This window comes from Zootoca vivipara, chromosome 6 (genome assembly GCF_963506605.1).
Source record: "Zootoca vivipara chromosome 6, rZooViv1.1, whole genome shotgun sequence".
NCBI classification, from domain to species: Eukaryota; Metazoa; Chordata; class Lepidosauria; order Squamata; family Lacertidae; genus Zootoca; species Zootoca vivipara.
The window spans coordinates 44,572,517-44,585,355 of NC_083281.1; the positions used below are offsets into that span (position 1 = coordinate 44,572,517).

General features: G+C 44.9%; 1 protein-coding gene across 2 annotated transcripts in view; it reads left to right on the forward strand.

The window, feature by feature from the left end:
- Positions 1-2,278, forward strand: part of NUP93 (nucleoporin 93) — a 77,187-nt gene extending 74,909 nt beyond the window's left edge. For both annotated transcript variants that reach the window (XM_035118338.2, XM_035118339.2), the window contains one exon: positions 2,048-2,278. In XM_035118338.2, coding sequence (XP_034974229.2) covers positions 2,048-2,158 — 111 coding nt within the window. In that variant the 3' untranslated portion in view covers positions 2,159-2,278. The remainder of the gene's footprint in view (positions 1-2,047) is intronic.
- The last annotated feature ends 10,561 nt before the right edge of the window (positions 2,279-12,839 follow it).

The following is a 12,839-nucleotide window of genomic DNA, read 5'->3' on the forward strand; positions in this document are numbered from 1 at the left end:
GATGGAAATCCGTAAAAAGTAGTACTAAGAGAATACAAATCCAGCCATTTCAGTGTCATTGCAGGTCATAACAATCATGTTTATTTGCTTTGGGATTTTTACTGGCGCCAAAGGGCATTCTCATGCCCCCTTGAGAAAGGAAAGGGAAAGTCATTGGCACTGAATGCATTTGGGAGGTACCAGCGGAGGTATTTGGGTGGCTCCTGGTTTTGATTAAATAATTTATAACAAATGGAACACCTGCACCTCCAGGCCTCCTTTAACCTCGGTAGAGAGGGCAACAGCAATTCAGTTCTAAATTGTTTTCCACAAACAAGGACGGGAAGAAAGGGGCTACACCATCCGTGCCAATCTGTCCCCAAAAGGCCTTTGAGGGCAATGGTATTTTCAGTCTCCAAACAGAGCTGCATCATCATAATCTTCTACTGCTTATTTGTCGAGAAGTTCCTCATAACATATTATTTTATTTCATAAAATGTATATACCACTTGGTTTAAATAAAAAAAGCCCCTCAGATCCAAAGATTACAGAGAAATAGTGCTAATGTTCATCAGCATTCTGACGGCACCTTGCCCTGAAATGCCTGATGGCAACTCCCAGTGGCATCATGTAGATATTAAATAGCACTGGGGACAGAGTAATGCTCTGTGGCACCCTATAGCATAACTGCCAAGGGGCCTAAAATAATTCTTCCAATGCTACTCTCTGGACTTGGTTCCCTAGGTAGGACTAGAGCCACTGTGACACATTGCCCCAAATTTTCATTCTACAGAAAACCGCAGAGACACAAGCAGGAACAAGGTCACCCTCCCCCGTGCTGTTCCCTGTAAAGTTAATCCATCAGGGCCACCAAGGCCAATTCAGTCCCAGACCTGAACCCAGATTATTCCAAACTCAATAATCTGTGTCATCCAGGAATGCTCACAGCTAGCTCTCTGCAACCCTTTCCACCACCTACCCCCCAATAAAAGGTGTATTTGTAACTGGTCTTTGCAGTTCAAGGGGTCCAGGGCTGATTTTTTTTAAGGAGCTGCTGCCCCACCACCTATTTCAAGGCAGTAGGGACTGTCCCCTCATGCAGTGAAGCATTAGCCACTTTCTGGATCCAGCCAGCCAGCCCCCCTATTGTTAGATTTAATAAGCCAAAAGGGACAGGAATCAAGAGGGCACAGGGTCAGACATATTGCCACCAGTTCCAGTCAGCTGCCTGCATTACCTGATACTGATCCCGCAACCCATCTGGCATTGGGTACTTGATCAGGAACTGCAACACTTGCACAGTCAAGATTTCTCTGAAGTGAAGTGGCTTTATCCTCAAAGTGCATGGCTAGTCAGTCTCAGCAAGGGTCCTTGGGTGCTCCAGAGGTCCCTCCCCCACCATGGGAGTCAGTAACTGCGAGACCTTCCAAAATAACTACCGGCTGGGTGTTCGAGGATAAGGAGTTTTTGTGAGGCGAAAGTTCAGTTAATTCTGAACTATTTCTGAAAGCATATCAGGCAAACTTGGCCCTCCAGATGTTTTGGGACTACAACTCCCATCATCCCTAGCTAACAGGACCAGTGGTCAGGGATGATGGGAATTGTAGTCCCAAAACTTCTGGATGGCCAAGTTTGCCTATGTCTGAAGCATATGGTCACTTGAACCACATATTTCAACTGATGGAAGCAGAGCCCAACACATATTTATTTGTTGCTTTTATAACTCAAGATATCAGGGGTTGAACCTAGACTTTCTACATGCATAGAAGGTCCTCTGCCAACAATTGTGCTCTGTGACCTTTGCTCTTCCTCTAAGTGCAATATTACCCAGCCCCCACAGATTACTCCTGGTTGCACTAAACACATACATCCATTTCTGGGAGGGAAAGTGTCAGCCACACAAGCTGATGGCCATGTCGCTTGGTGGTCTACAGCTTCATATATATTTTTTACATACTTTGAATTTAGATCTGTCCACCCACCCTTTTCATTCTAAGAAGAGTCTCTCACCCAACGTCCATCTCCAGTTAAAATATAAGTCAAAGTGTTCTGTTTCTGTGCTTTGTAGAAACTCCGATCTCAAGCTCGGGCGCTGATCACCTTTGCCGGCATGATCCCCTACCGAACCTCAGGAGACACCAATGCACGGCTGGTGCAGATGGAGGTCCTCATGAACTAGGCGCCTTGTGGAAACCTGCCAGATGCTGTTGGTACCCTCAGTGGGCAGTCCAGTTTAAGTTTGGGTTTTTTGCTTTTTGTATTATGTACTTTGTCAACCACAATAAATTTTTTTGGTTTATATTTGTTTTGACATTTTGCTTTACTTTTGCCATTATTTATGTTCACTTATTCATTTATTTTGCTTTTTACAATATTTCTTTGTTTTGAGAGGCGGGGAAGCTTATTTTAATGAAGGAGCAGGATCTATGGAGGCAGGTACTGTGTCTTTTATTTTAATTCCTCAGGCAGGGGTCACCAATGTTTTTCAGTCCATGGGCACATTTTGGATTTTTAAGCAAGTGCCATAGGTATACCCGCTCCTTGGACATTTCTCTCCCCGCATCAACCTCCCCTCTCCCCACCCAATCCCTGGGAGACAGAAAAAGAGAAAGCACACACACACACACACACACACACACACACACACACACTTTCCCAAGTGATCTGAGTAAAAGTTTGAATTAGCAAATTTAATCCAAGCCTCTGAAAGGGGAAGTGGGAAAGTGTCACTCAGTTTTCTCTTTCAATTCCATGTCCTCCTCAGGGAGAAACGGGTTACCATTCTCACCACCTCATGAACAGGGGGTGGGCAGTAAGATAAGGTTTATCTTAGATTTTGTGGGTGTCAGGGGAAAACCTCGAGGGTGCTGTTGTGCTTATGGGCACCATGTTGGCAACTCTTCTCCTAGGAAATAGATGAGGCTTGATTTCTACTGCTGTGAGATGTGAGAGATGTGTTGGTCCTAAATTATATCATACAATTAACTCTTACCTGCACTGGCTGCAGGATATTTGAATCCCAAAGTGGTCTTGTACAAATGACATATCCACTAGCTGAAGCCCATCCCCTTCTTACAGCAACCCCCCCCCCAACCTGTACATCTCTGGTGGATCTTCCAGCCCTCAAGGGTGGCTTTTCAGGGGGTACAGATGATGGCAGTGTGGAAAGGGGCAGGCAGGGACTCCTTGTTGCATGAGTAGAGCCCCATTCATGCATCCTTGGGTTCAAGCCATCCTGCTGCTCAATTTCTGCAGCATTCCCTCACATGCAATGGCATGCACTCCTTTGGAAAGCAGGGAGGTGCTGCTGAATACTTCTAGAGCATGGGTAGGCAAACTAAGGCCTGGGGGTCAGATCCAGCCCAATCGCCTTTTAAATCTGGCCCGCAAACAGTCCGGGAATCAGCGTGTTTTTACATGAGTAGAATGTGTCCTTTTATTTAAAATGTATCTCTGGGTTATTTGTGTGGCCTGCCTGGTGTTTTTACATGAGTAGATTGTGTGCTTTTATTTAAAATGCATCTCTGGGTTATTTGTGGGGCATAGGAATTCGTTCATATTTTATTTCAAAACATAGTCCGCCCCGCCCCCCACAAGGTCTGAGGGACAGTGGACCGGCCTCCTGCTGAAAAAGTTTGCTGACTCATGTTCTAGAGCAGGGGTGTCAAACTCAAATTCATCAGGGGCCGCATCAGCAGTTTGGTCACCCTCAAAGGGCCGGTTGTATGTGTAGGACTATGTGTCCACTCTTTATTATCATAAATTATTGTCACTGCATTCAATTATTACTGTTTTGTAATAATGTAAGTAATAACTAGCTCTGAAAGCAGAAACATAGTCAAAATAATGGCAAGTAGATATTCAAATGTACAATTATTGTACAATTTATTGAAAAATGATTTTTGGTAACTGCACTGGGTGGTGGAGGCTCGCTAGGGTTTCATGCAGGACCTTTGCAGAGCTACTAGTACCTGGAGATGCTGGGGTCCTTCTGCATGCAGGACAGATGTTCTGCCAGTGAGCCACCACCCTTCACCAAAGGGACTAGCTGAGGTTGACTCACTGAAGCTGCTCTCCTGGCTCCAGGGTGTAAGGGCCAGAAGTATAAAGCAGCATCCTATGTTTCTGAGGAGAGGGAGAGGGAGAGGGAGAGGGAGGGGAGGGAGGGAGGGAGGGAGGGAGGAAGGAAGGAAGGAAGGAAGGAAGGAAGGAAGGAAGGAAGGAAAGAGGGGAGAGAAAGAAGAGTAGGAAATAAGGAAGAGAATAAAGAAGGAAAGAAAAAGAAAGAGGGAGAGAAGACGGAAAGGGAGAAAGAAGGAAGGAAGTAGAGGAAAAGAAAGAATAAGAATGAGGGAGAGGAAGAAAGTTGGGAAGGACGGAAGGAAGAAAGGAAGGAAGAAAGAAAGAAAAGAGGGAGCAGGAGGGAGAGAGGAAGGAAAGAGGTGAGAGAAAGAAGAGTAGGAAAGAAGGAATAAAGAAGGAAAGAAAAAGAAAGAGGGAGAGAAGACAGAGATAAAGAAGGAAGGAAGGAGAGGGAAAGAAAGAATAAGAACGAGAGAGAGGAAGAAAGAAAGGGAAGGGGGGGGGTCGCTGCCTTGATTCAGCGCCAGAAAAGAGCGTGAAGGGACCCAGGGGCAAAAAGCATTTCCCTGGCCCCAGCTGTTTGTTGGTGCGGCGCTTCAGCAGCAAGGTCCCACTGCTGGGTCCCGCTGGCTGGGGCGCTCGGCGGGCCACATGACGAGGTCTGGCGGGCCGGATTTGGCCCCCGGGCCTTGTGTTTGACACCCATGTTCTAGAGGCTGTTTAGGTCCATGATTCTCCAACAGTGAGGTCAGCGTCTTAGACTTCAGTGCTTCTATGGATCAGGAAGGTGTAGAGTGAAACTATAAGAACTGCCGTTGAAAACATCAGCATCTGGGGTTCAGTTCTTCCCCTCCATTAGATGTAGCACAACTGGCTTCCAGTTGATCCTGGTAGCATCTTCATGCCAAGCATTTCTCCACTTCTGCTAGTGATGACTAGTGATCCTGAGCAGGGAGGAATGCTCATCACCATGATATTAGGACACAAGGTAAGTTACCAACCTAGTGCCCCTTGAATGTTTAGTAGGTGGAAACTGTAGTTCAAAACATCCAGAGGGCACCAGATTAGCAAAGGCTGTTCTACCTATTATGGAGGGAAGGGAGGGAGTTTGAGGTGGGGCTGCCATAAAAAAAGCAGGAGCCCCACTTCATAGAGTTCCAGAGTTGGCTTCTCCCTTCTTTGTGGGTGTTCATGGGAAACCCAGAATCAATCAGAATATGATTAAGCAAATCAGCCTCAACTGCTCTGATGGTTTTGTTTATTTAAAATATATCCTTACCCACCTTCATTAAATGATTCCAGGGTAAAACACAAGTCGGAACATACAAATAGATTTTAAAACCAACAAACTTAGCAAAATGCAACGAGACAAAAAGCAAACAGAAACCCAACAAAGCCAAAGAGTGGAACAGGGCCAACAAAAACCATCACTAACCTACAGCATGATTTGCTAATCGGCTGCTTTGTCGTGGCTTATTCCAAAAGTGATTTTTTTAAAAAGGCAATAACGGAGAAAACATAAAGAAGAGGGGGAAGGATGAGATTAAGAGCTGGAGAGAATATGATAGGAATTCCTGAAGGGAAATCTGTGTAAGTGCTGTGGGTGCCAGTCAGAAAGACAGTTGTGTATGGCGTGACATAATACAAAATGGCTGCCACACCTAAAAGAGCAGAAAAAGAGACAAGTGTGCCACCTGAATAAATGGGGGAGGGAGAGATGCCAACGCCAGCCTCTGCCACTCACAAACAATTTGCCATTTCCTTTTTTCTGAAGGGAGGGGGGGCAACCCTGGCATCCAATGACATGAAAGCACGTTTAAGGGGGCATGTTCACTGGAGGAGAAGTTGAAATAGGGCAAACAGCCTCTGGCAGTGTGGATTTTGGAGGAGATATTTACTGAGACCTTTCTGCAGATGGCAAGAGCTGCTGGTGAGCACATTGGTGCCCATGGGCACCATGTTGGTGACCCTTGGCCAAGAAGTCATGGCTGTGTGGCAAGTGACTGTAAGTTGCTAAACCCAATCCACATGTACATACATACATACATACATACATACATACATACATACATACATACATACATACGGAACCCAGGTGCACAAGAAGTTGCCTGGAGTAGCCATATTTTAAGGAGTGCCAGTCAAACTGTGGAGACAGAAGGGCCAGACGCAAGATCACTTGCTGTATTTCAGATGATGCTTGGGCACAGCTCTTGGGATAATACGATACAGTGTCAGGTGTCTTGGGTCAGCCTTGCACATGCACACCCCAAACCACATTACATTTTTACAGTAAAACCACCATTCTTTAAAGGTGTACAAGTTTATTGAGACATGAACTAGGCAACAGCCTGTGTAGGTGCACTGGGGTGGGTGGTGAAGATGATGGACAGGTAGATACCCACACAGGTCAAGGTGTGCAGGTAAGGGGAGATGAAAACCCAACTGCAGTACCTGTGAGTCAATCACCTGCTCAGAGCATGAATTGCAAAGGATCAATAAACCCCATAGCTGAGGATTAATTTCCATGACGCTATCACGTATGAGATGATGAGTCTTTGTCGGAGAAGACAAGCCTAAACCATGATTTAAGTCCTGATGAAATTGAGTTGGATCTGTCAATGAGCCCAGTGTGTTGAAAACTCACATTTGTGCCATTTCTACTGTCAGGAAAAGGGCAGCATAATAGCCTGGGGTTGGAGTTGGATATTCTGAGCCAGTAATTTATTGTAGTCCAGCTTCAAGGCTTTGAAATAAAGGCTGCTTGTGTTCCATAAAAATTAGGCTAAAAGCATTTAAGATAAATGCAGAGCTAAACCAACTTTGGGTATCTCATAATAACTTGTTTCCCTGATGAAATGATTCAGGGTGACATCTGACTAAATCATTGTCAGGTTGACCTGTTGAAAGCAATGGATTTAAGTTAAGTGTTGACTAATAGGCTCTTTAAAAGGTCCTTCTGCAATCGGAAAAGCACAATTTGATATATAGATATATAGGGATGCGGGTGGCGCTGAGGGTTAAACCACAGAGCCTAGGGCTTGTCGATCAGAAGGTCGGCAGTTCGAATCCCCGCAACGGGGTGAGCTCCCATTGCTCGGTCCCAGCTCCTGCCAACCTAGCAGTTCGAAAGCACATCAAAGTGCAAGTGGATAAATAGGTACCGCTATAGCGGGAAGGTAAACGACGTTTCCATGTTCTGCCCTGGTTCACCAGAAGCGGCGTTGTCATGCTGGCCACATGACCTGGAAGCTCCCTCAGCCAATAATGCGAGATGAGCGCCGCAACCCCAGAGTCGGTCACGACTGGACCTAATGGTCAGGGGTCCCTTTATCTTTATATATAGCAAAACACTGCTAGAATATAAACAAAAGTTAAAATATACGATGACAAACTGTTCAAGGAAAGAAAGAAACGTTTGCTTCCAATCAATCAACAAGCAACTATCTCGAATCTCAGTCTGCAAATCTACCCACTCTTTTCTATTGATTGGAAAATACTAGGATTACTCTATCCAGTAACTCAGTACCAGTATAAAGGGAACAAAGGGAGGGTGTTAACTTATTATTTGCATCTTCCATGTTTAAGCCAGAACCCCTGCAGGTCTCTTCCCCCCCCCCCATGAAACTAATTCTCAGCTAATAATAATTTAACAATAATGTATGTGTGTGCCTTTCAACCCTGTGTGAATTACAGCTTGCTCCCAACCACCTGATTTCAGTAAAAACTGGCAAAGCAGCACTGGCGTGGCCCCTGTTCATTGAGACATCACAAGACAGGACCAGTTAGTGTGGATTGAACTAGTCAGCTCAGCTTTGCACAGCCTGCTACTCTCCAGATGTTCAGAAACAATTACAGTAATGTATAGAAAACTTAATGGAATAATGCAAAACATCAAAACTATCAAACTGAAGTCTCTGAAAGTCCTTGAATAAGTCACGGTGCCAGACTTTACCTGGCGGAGATCAAGCTTGTAAAGCTTTGTATAATTGGCAAATGTCCAGTTCTGATGTCCAACTCTGAACTCTGCTGAACAGTGTTTCCGGATAGAAACTACTGTTTCATTCAGTTCTTCACCAGCCAATTAGTTCAACAAACACTTGTAGAAAGATGTGTAATTTCTTCATTAACCAATCTTTTTTCGAATTGATATACATGAGAATGAAAAATACTCTGGAACAGTGCTCATGCGGTTATGTAGTCACTGTACAGAGTTGGACATCAGAATTGGACATTTGCCGAATATACAAAGCTTTACAAGCTTGATCTCCGCCAGGTAAAGTCTGGCACCATGACTTATTCAAGGACTTTCAGAGACTTCAGTTTGATAGTTTTGATGTTTTGCAATATTCCATAAAGTTTTCTATGCTGTAATTGTTTCTGGCCATCGCGTTGCTTTTGATTTTGCTGGGTCATATTTTGCAACACAGGGGTTTGTTTGTTTGTTTGTTTGTTTGTTTGTTTGTTTACTCTCCAGATGTTGTCAGACTGGAACTCCCATCACCCCCCACCAGGCACTTTCACTGCATGCTCACGACAGCAACTTCCCTCCTGATGCCAAACAAATGAATAATGCTTCTTTAATTTCAAAGATGTATGAAAGGTTCTGCTGAAAGAAGAAATGATCGTTCACAGTCTCTCTTCTAAAATGTTTTCTGTGCGTTTTTCAGGGAATGGGCACCGTGTTCCTAAGGTCTTCTAGTAAATTTATCTTGGCACAACATCTCCACAGTGGCTAGAAGCGGATTTGTGTCACCTGACTGTTCTCATTGGAGTTGGGAAGAATTTGGTTCTCCTGTTGGCAAAAGGGAATTGGGAGGGTCATTTATGCCATGGTAGCTTAAAGCAGGGCATGATGTAGCATCCATTTTCTTTATTTCAACCGTCCTAAGTTTAATTTTAATCATATTGAGGCTAATAGCCCTAAAACTTGCTTCATTTGGAGAAATTAAGAGACATCCCTGCTTTAGATAACAATCCTGTGCATTTGGTGGACTGGGCACAATCCACTCATAATTGAAGCCCTGTTGATTTCAGTGGGAATCAAATGTGTGCATAAATCTCTCCCGTTGAAAACAATGCAATGCCAAAGTGCCTAATTCTGAGTGGGTTGTGCCCTTTCTCTGGGATAAACCCCACAAATTTCAATGGGTTCAAATAAATGTTTATAGGATTGGGCTGGATATTGATGGAGGTCAGTATAATCACCAGCAAAGGAAAGTTGGTGGGTTCGGAAAAGGAAATATTAAAGATTGCTTCCTCCTTCAAAAGGTAAAAGGTATGGAGATTTGGTAGTGCTGTTAAAAACAAACAAACACATATACTGAATAAATGGTAAAAGGTGGGTGATCTCAAAAGGAATTGACAGTTTTAAACATGTTGTTGTTTTTATCGGCCACTGTTTTTTCCAACTTCTGTACATGATAATGCGGCTGTGTGGCTCACTTTGCAAAGGACAGTCTTTTGCTGCTGTTATTAACTATTTTTTAAACTTGACTTTTCCAAAATCAAAAACAAATATAACAATATACATTAAATCATAACAGTAAGGGAGTAGAATATCTGGAGGTCCTGCCCAGGGCCCAGACAGTCAAGCAAATAGAGCTGTACTGTATCAGAAAATTTCCCATTTTTCTTGTGGTTATGGTCACCTTCTCATTTGCTGCCAGTTATGTCCTCTGTCTACTGTATAATGGTGGTGTCCAAAACCATATTCATGGGGCTGATGACTTCTGACCCAAAGGACATTCCTCTCCTTGAAGGGCCTTCCCCATTCCAAGTTCAGTTTAAAGATAAGAAAGGAAAGCTAGAGAAACCTTGAAGTTGCCCATCAACAGTTTAACTCCCTGACAGATTGATCAGCCACATCTGGCCAGTCTTCCCCACTATGATGAATGACATGGATTTTGTTCCTGTTTAAAGACGGTGGACTGTATCCAATTGAATTGTACTCAGATCATGCCCACTAAAATTAATTAAATTAGTTAGGTGTAGAATGAATCTATTTTGCTTCTTGTTGGTTGTCATCATTGACCTGTTGCTTGCATTAGATCCTGTGATGGGCCCTGGGGTTTGAATGAATGAAATAGCCTAAGAAGAAGAGTAAAAAAAATGCAAGTGTTTTTTTAAAAAAACAAAAAAGTAGTGCAACTTGTTCTTGAAATGAGACATCGGCAAGCTGTTTTCCAAGGTGGATCAGGAGCCTGGCAGCCCCCAGCCTGGAGTCACGGTATTGTTGCTGCAGCTGGTGTTGTGAATCAGGCCGACAAAAAGCGCGTCTTACTATCCGGCTATTTCACTACACCAGGGTTGCATCATACCACTTGCCTTCCCTACACATCCAGCATCGGAGAGGCTGCAGATTCACTCCAGTGTCATTTTAGTTGACTCTCTTCCGTTCCTCTTTTGCCGCAGACTCTCTTCCCAACGCAGCTGGGATGTGAGTTTTGAAAATAAAGCTGCTTCAACAGCAGATGTGTGTGCGTGTTTATATGTGTGTGTTGCTTCCATGATATTCTGAGTGTGAAAACCACAGACTGCTTTATATCCAGGCTTTAGAGAGCCGCTGGGCAAGAGTGGTCGTACATCCTCCTTTTCTGCGGATAGTCCTCTCTATGAAGGGCTGCCTGATAAACATCTGGTTTAGAGCTCGCTAAGGAGAGAGAGCAGGACCATCAGCTGCAAACTCTGCTGATGCTTGTATCACCTGGTCAAAGCCTTCCACACTAGGGGGAGATGGGCTGTATTTCTGTTTAGAGTAATTTTCCCCCATTGCATGTCTGTGCTCTTTAAATTAGTAAAGACACATTTTAGGCACATCTTTCTCCAGTGGTGGCGGCAGTGGTTATGGTGATGTGCAAGTAATTCCTGACTCCCTGGCTTTGCTGCTCCACTGCTTCCCCGCTGTGTTGTGAGCACCTTTCAGCTGGGAGGTGCATGCCACACCAGAAAGTAGATAAGAGTTCTTCAGGGAATAGACCACAGCTCAGAGGCAGAGCCCAGACACTGTACACAGAAGGTTCCAGGTTCAATCTCTTGTCCTTACAAAAGGACAATTCAACGAGTAATGGGGAAGACTTCACTTGGCCTGAAACCTTTGCAGTGGGAGGAGTTAGTACTAGCCATCCTGGCTATGTTCCATCTCCATAGCTATGTTCTACCTCCAATGTCAGAAGCAGTGTACTGGGAATCACAAGTGGGGAGAGAGCTGTTGTGTTCAGGTCCTGCTTGCAGGCTTCCAAGTGGCGTCTGGTTGGACCACTGAGAAAACAGAAAGCTGGACAGGATGGGGCTTTGGCCTGATCCTGCAGCCAGGCTCTTCTCACATTCTTGTGAGTGTGGTTTCCCCCAAAGTCCTAAATGAGAACAGCCTGGCATTATTTTGGATTTCTCCCTCTGCCTCTCCAATTGGTGTCTAAAAGCCGAGTCCCAAAGCTGAATTGGCCCACCCTCTGAAGCCAGCTGTAATTTGCAAAGGCCAGTTCCATCTGTGAGAGCAGCCAGGGCCGGCCCTACGGCCAGGCTGGGCGGCGCAGGGCACCATGGCGCCGGCCCGCCAGGGGGGCGCCGCGAGCTGTGCCCGCCCACGGCAACCGTGCTGTGCCTGCCCACCGCACTGGGAAACGGGGCGGGGAGCGCCGGAGGGATCTGGCGCACCACGGCGCCAGGGGCGCTTAAGACGGCCCTGAGAGCAGCCTTGGCTTCTCAGTGGTTATGTAAGTGCCCTTGGAGACATGAAAAATTCAGCCATGGAGCCATGCAGTTGTAGCAGTTCTCATGAGGGTGGTGACTGGAGTGGGGAGAGGCTGTGTTTGTGGGCTGGTTCTTTGGTGTCATGGGAAGTACTGTAGTTCAGTGGCAGAGCCCATGCTTTGATTGCAGAAGGTCCAAGGTTCAATACCCAATGGCCTCTTCAGGTAGGACTGGACTGGTGGTCTGACTCTGGTATAAGGCAGGGGTGAAACAGCAATGCAATCAGTAACCCCCAGGAGGAACTTGCTAACACAACAATCAGGACTCCTTAATAAAAACTTGCACAACACAGTAGCTAAAATATATCCTGGTTTTTTTAAAAAAATAAAAAAATAAATATAAAGTCTGCTGCATTCAACAAACACCCCAGAGGCACAGCAGAAAACATTTTCAAATTAACCTGACGAAATGAGTCACAACGCTGAATTTCAAGTGGCTTTTCCAGGGTGAGAACTGAGCTTTATGGCTGGGCTTTGACTGGCTGTCTTTCGAGATCCTTATCTGTCACTGCTTTTAAATTGCCATGTGACTTTGGAACGCAAGCCTCCCAGTGCGATGGGCAACAGCAAACTCGCTTTGCATAATTTCCTGGCAAATTTTCTTAACTAGGAATGCTCATGATAGGCTATCCAGTATGCTCTGGAAATGAAACATTTTCAACATCACTGTTTTACTTCTAAAAGTAGGATATTATTATTATTATTATTATTATTATTTATTATTATCATCATTATTATTTGCATTAATATCTCACCTTTCCTCCAAGAAGCTGAAGGAAATATACACGGTGTCTGCTCCTCCCCCATATCATCCTTAGAAGAAGCCTATGAGGTTGGTTAGGCTGAGAGAGACTGGCCTGTGCTTACCCCATGCCTGAGAGCAGGATTTGAGCCTGGGCCTCCCCATTCCTGGTCTGATACTAATGGCAGCACCACACAGGCTTGAGTTCTACCTGATTTTAAACTAGGCAAGTTGGTCTGTGCTTGGGCCTTTTAAGATCTGAAAACTGACCTGCAATGGGAAAT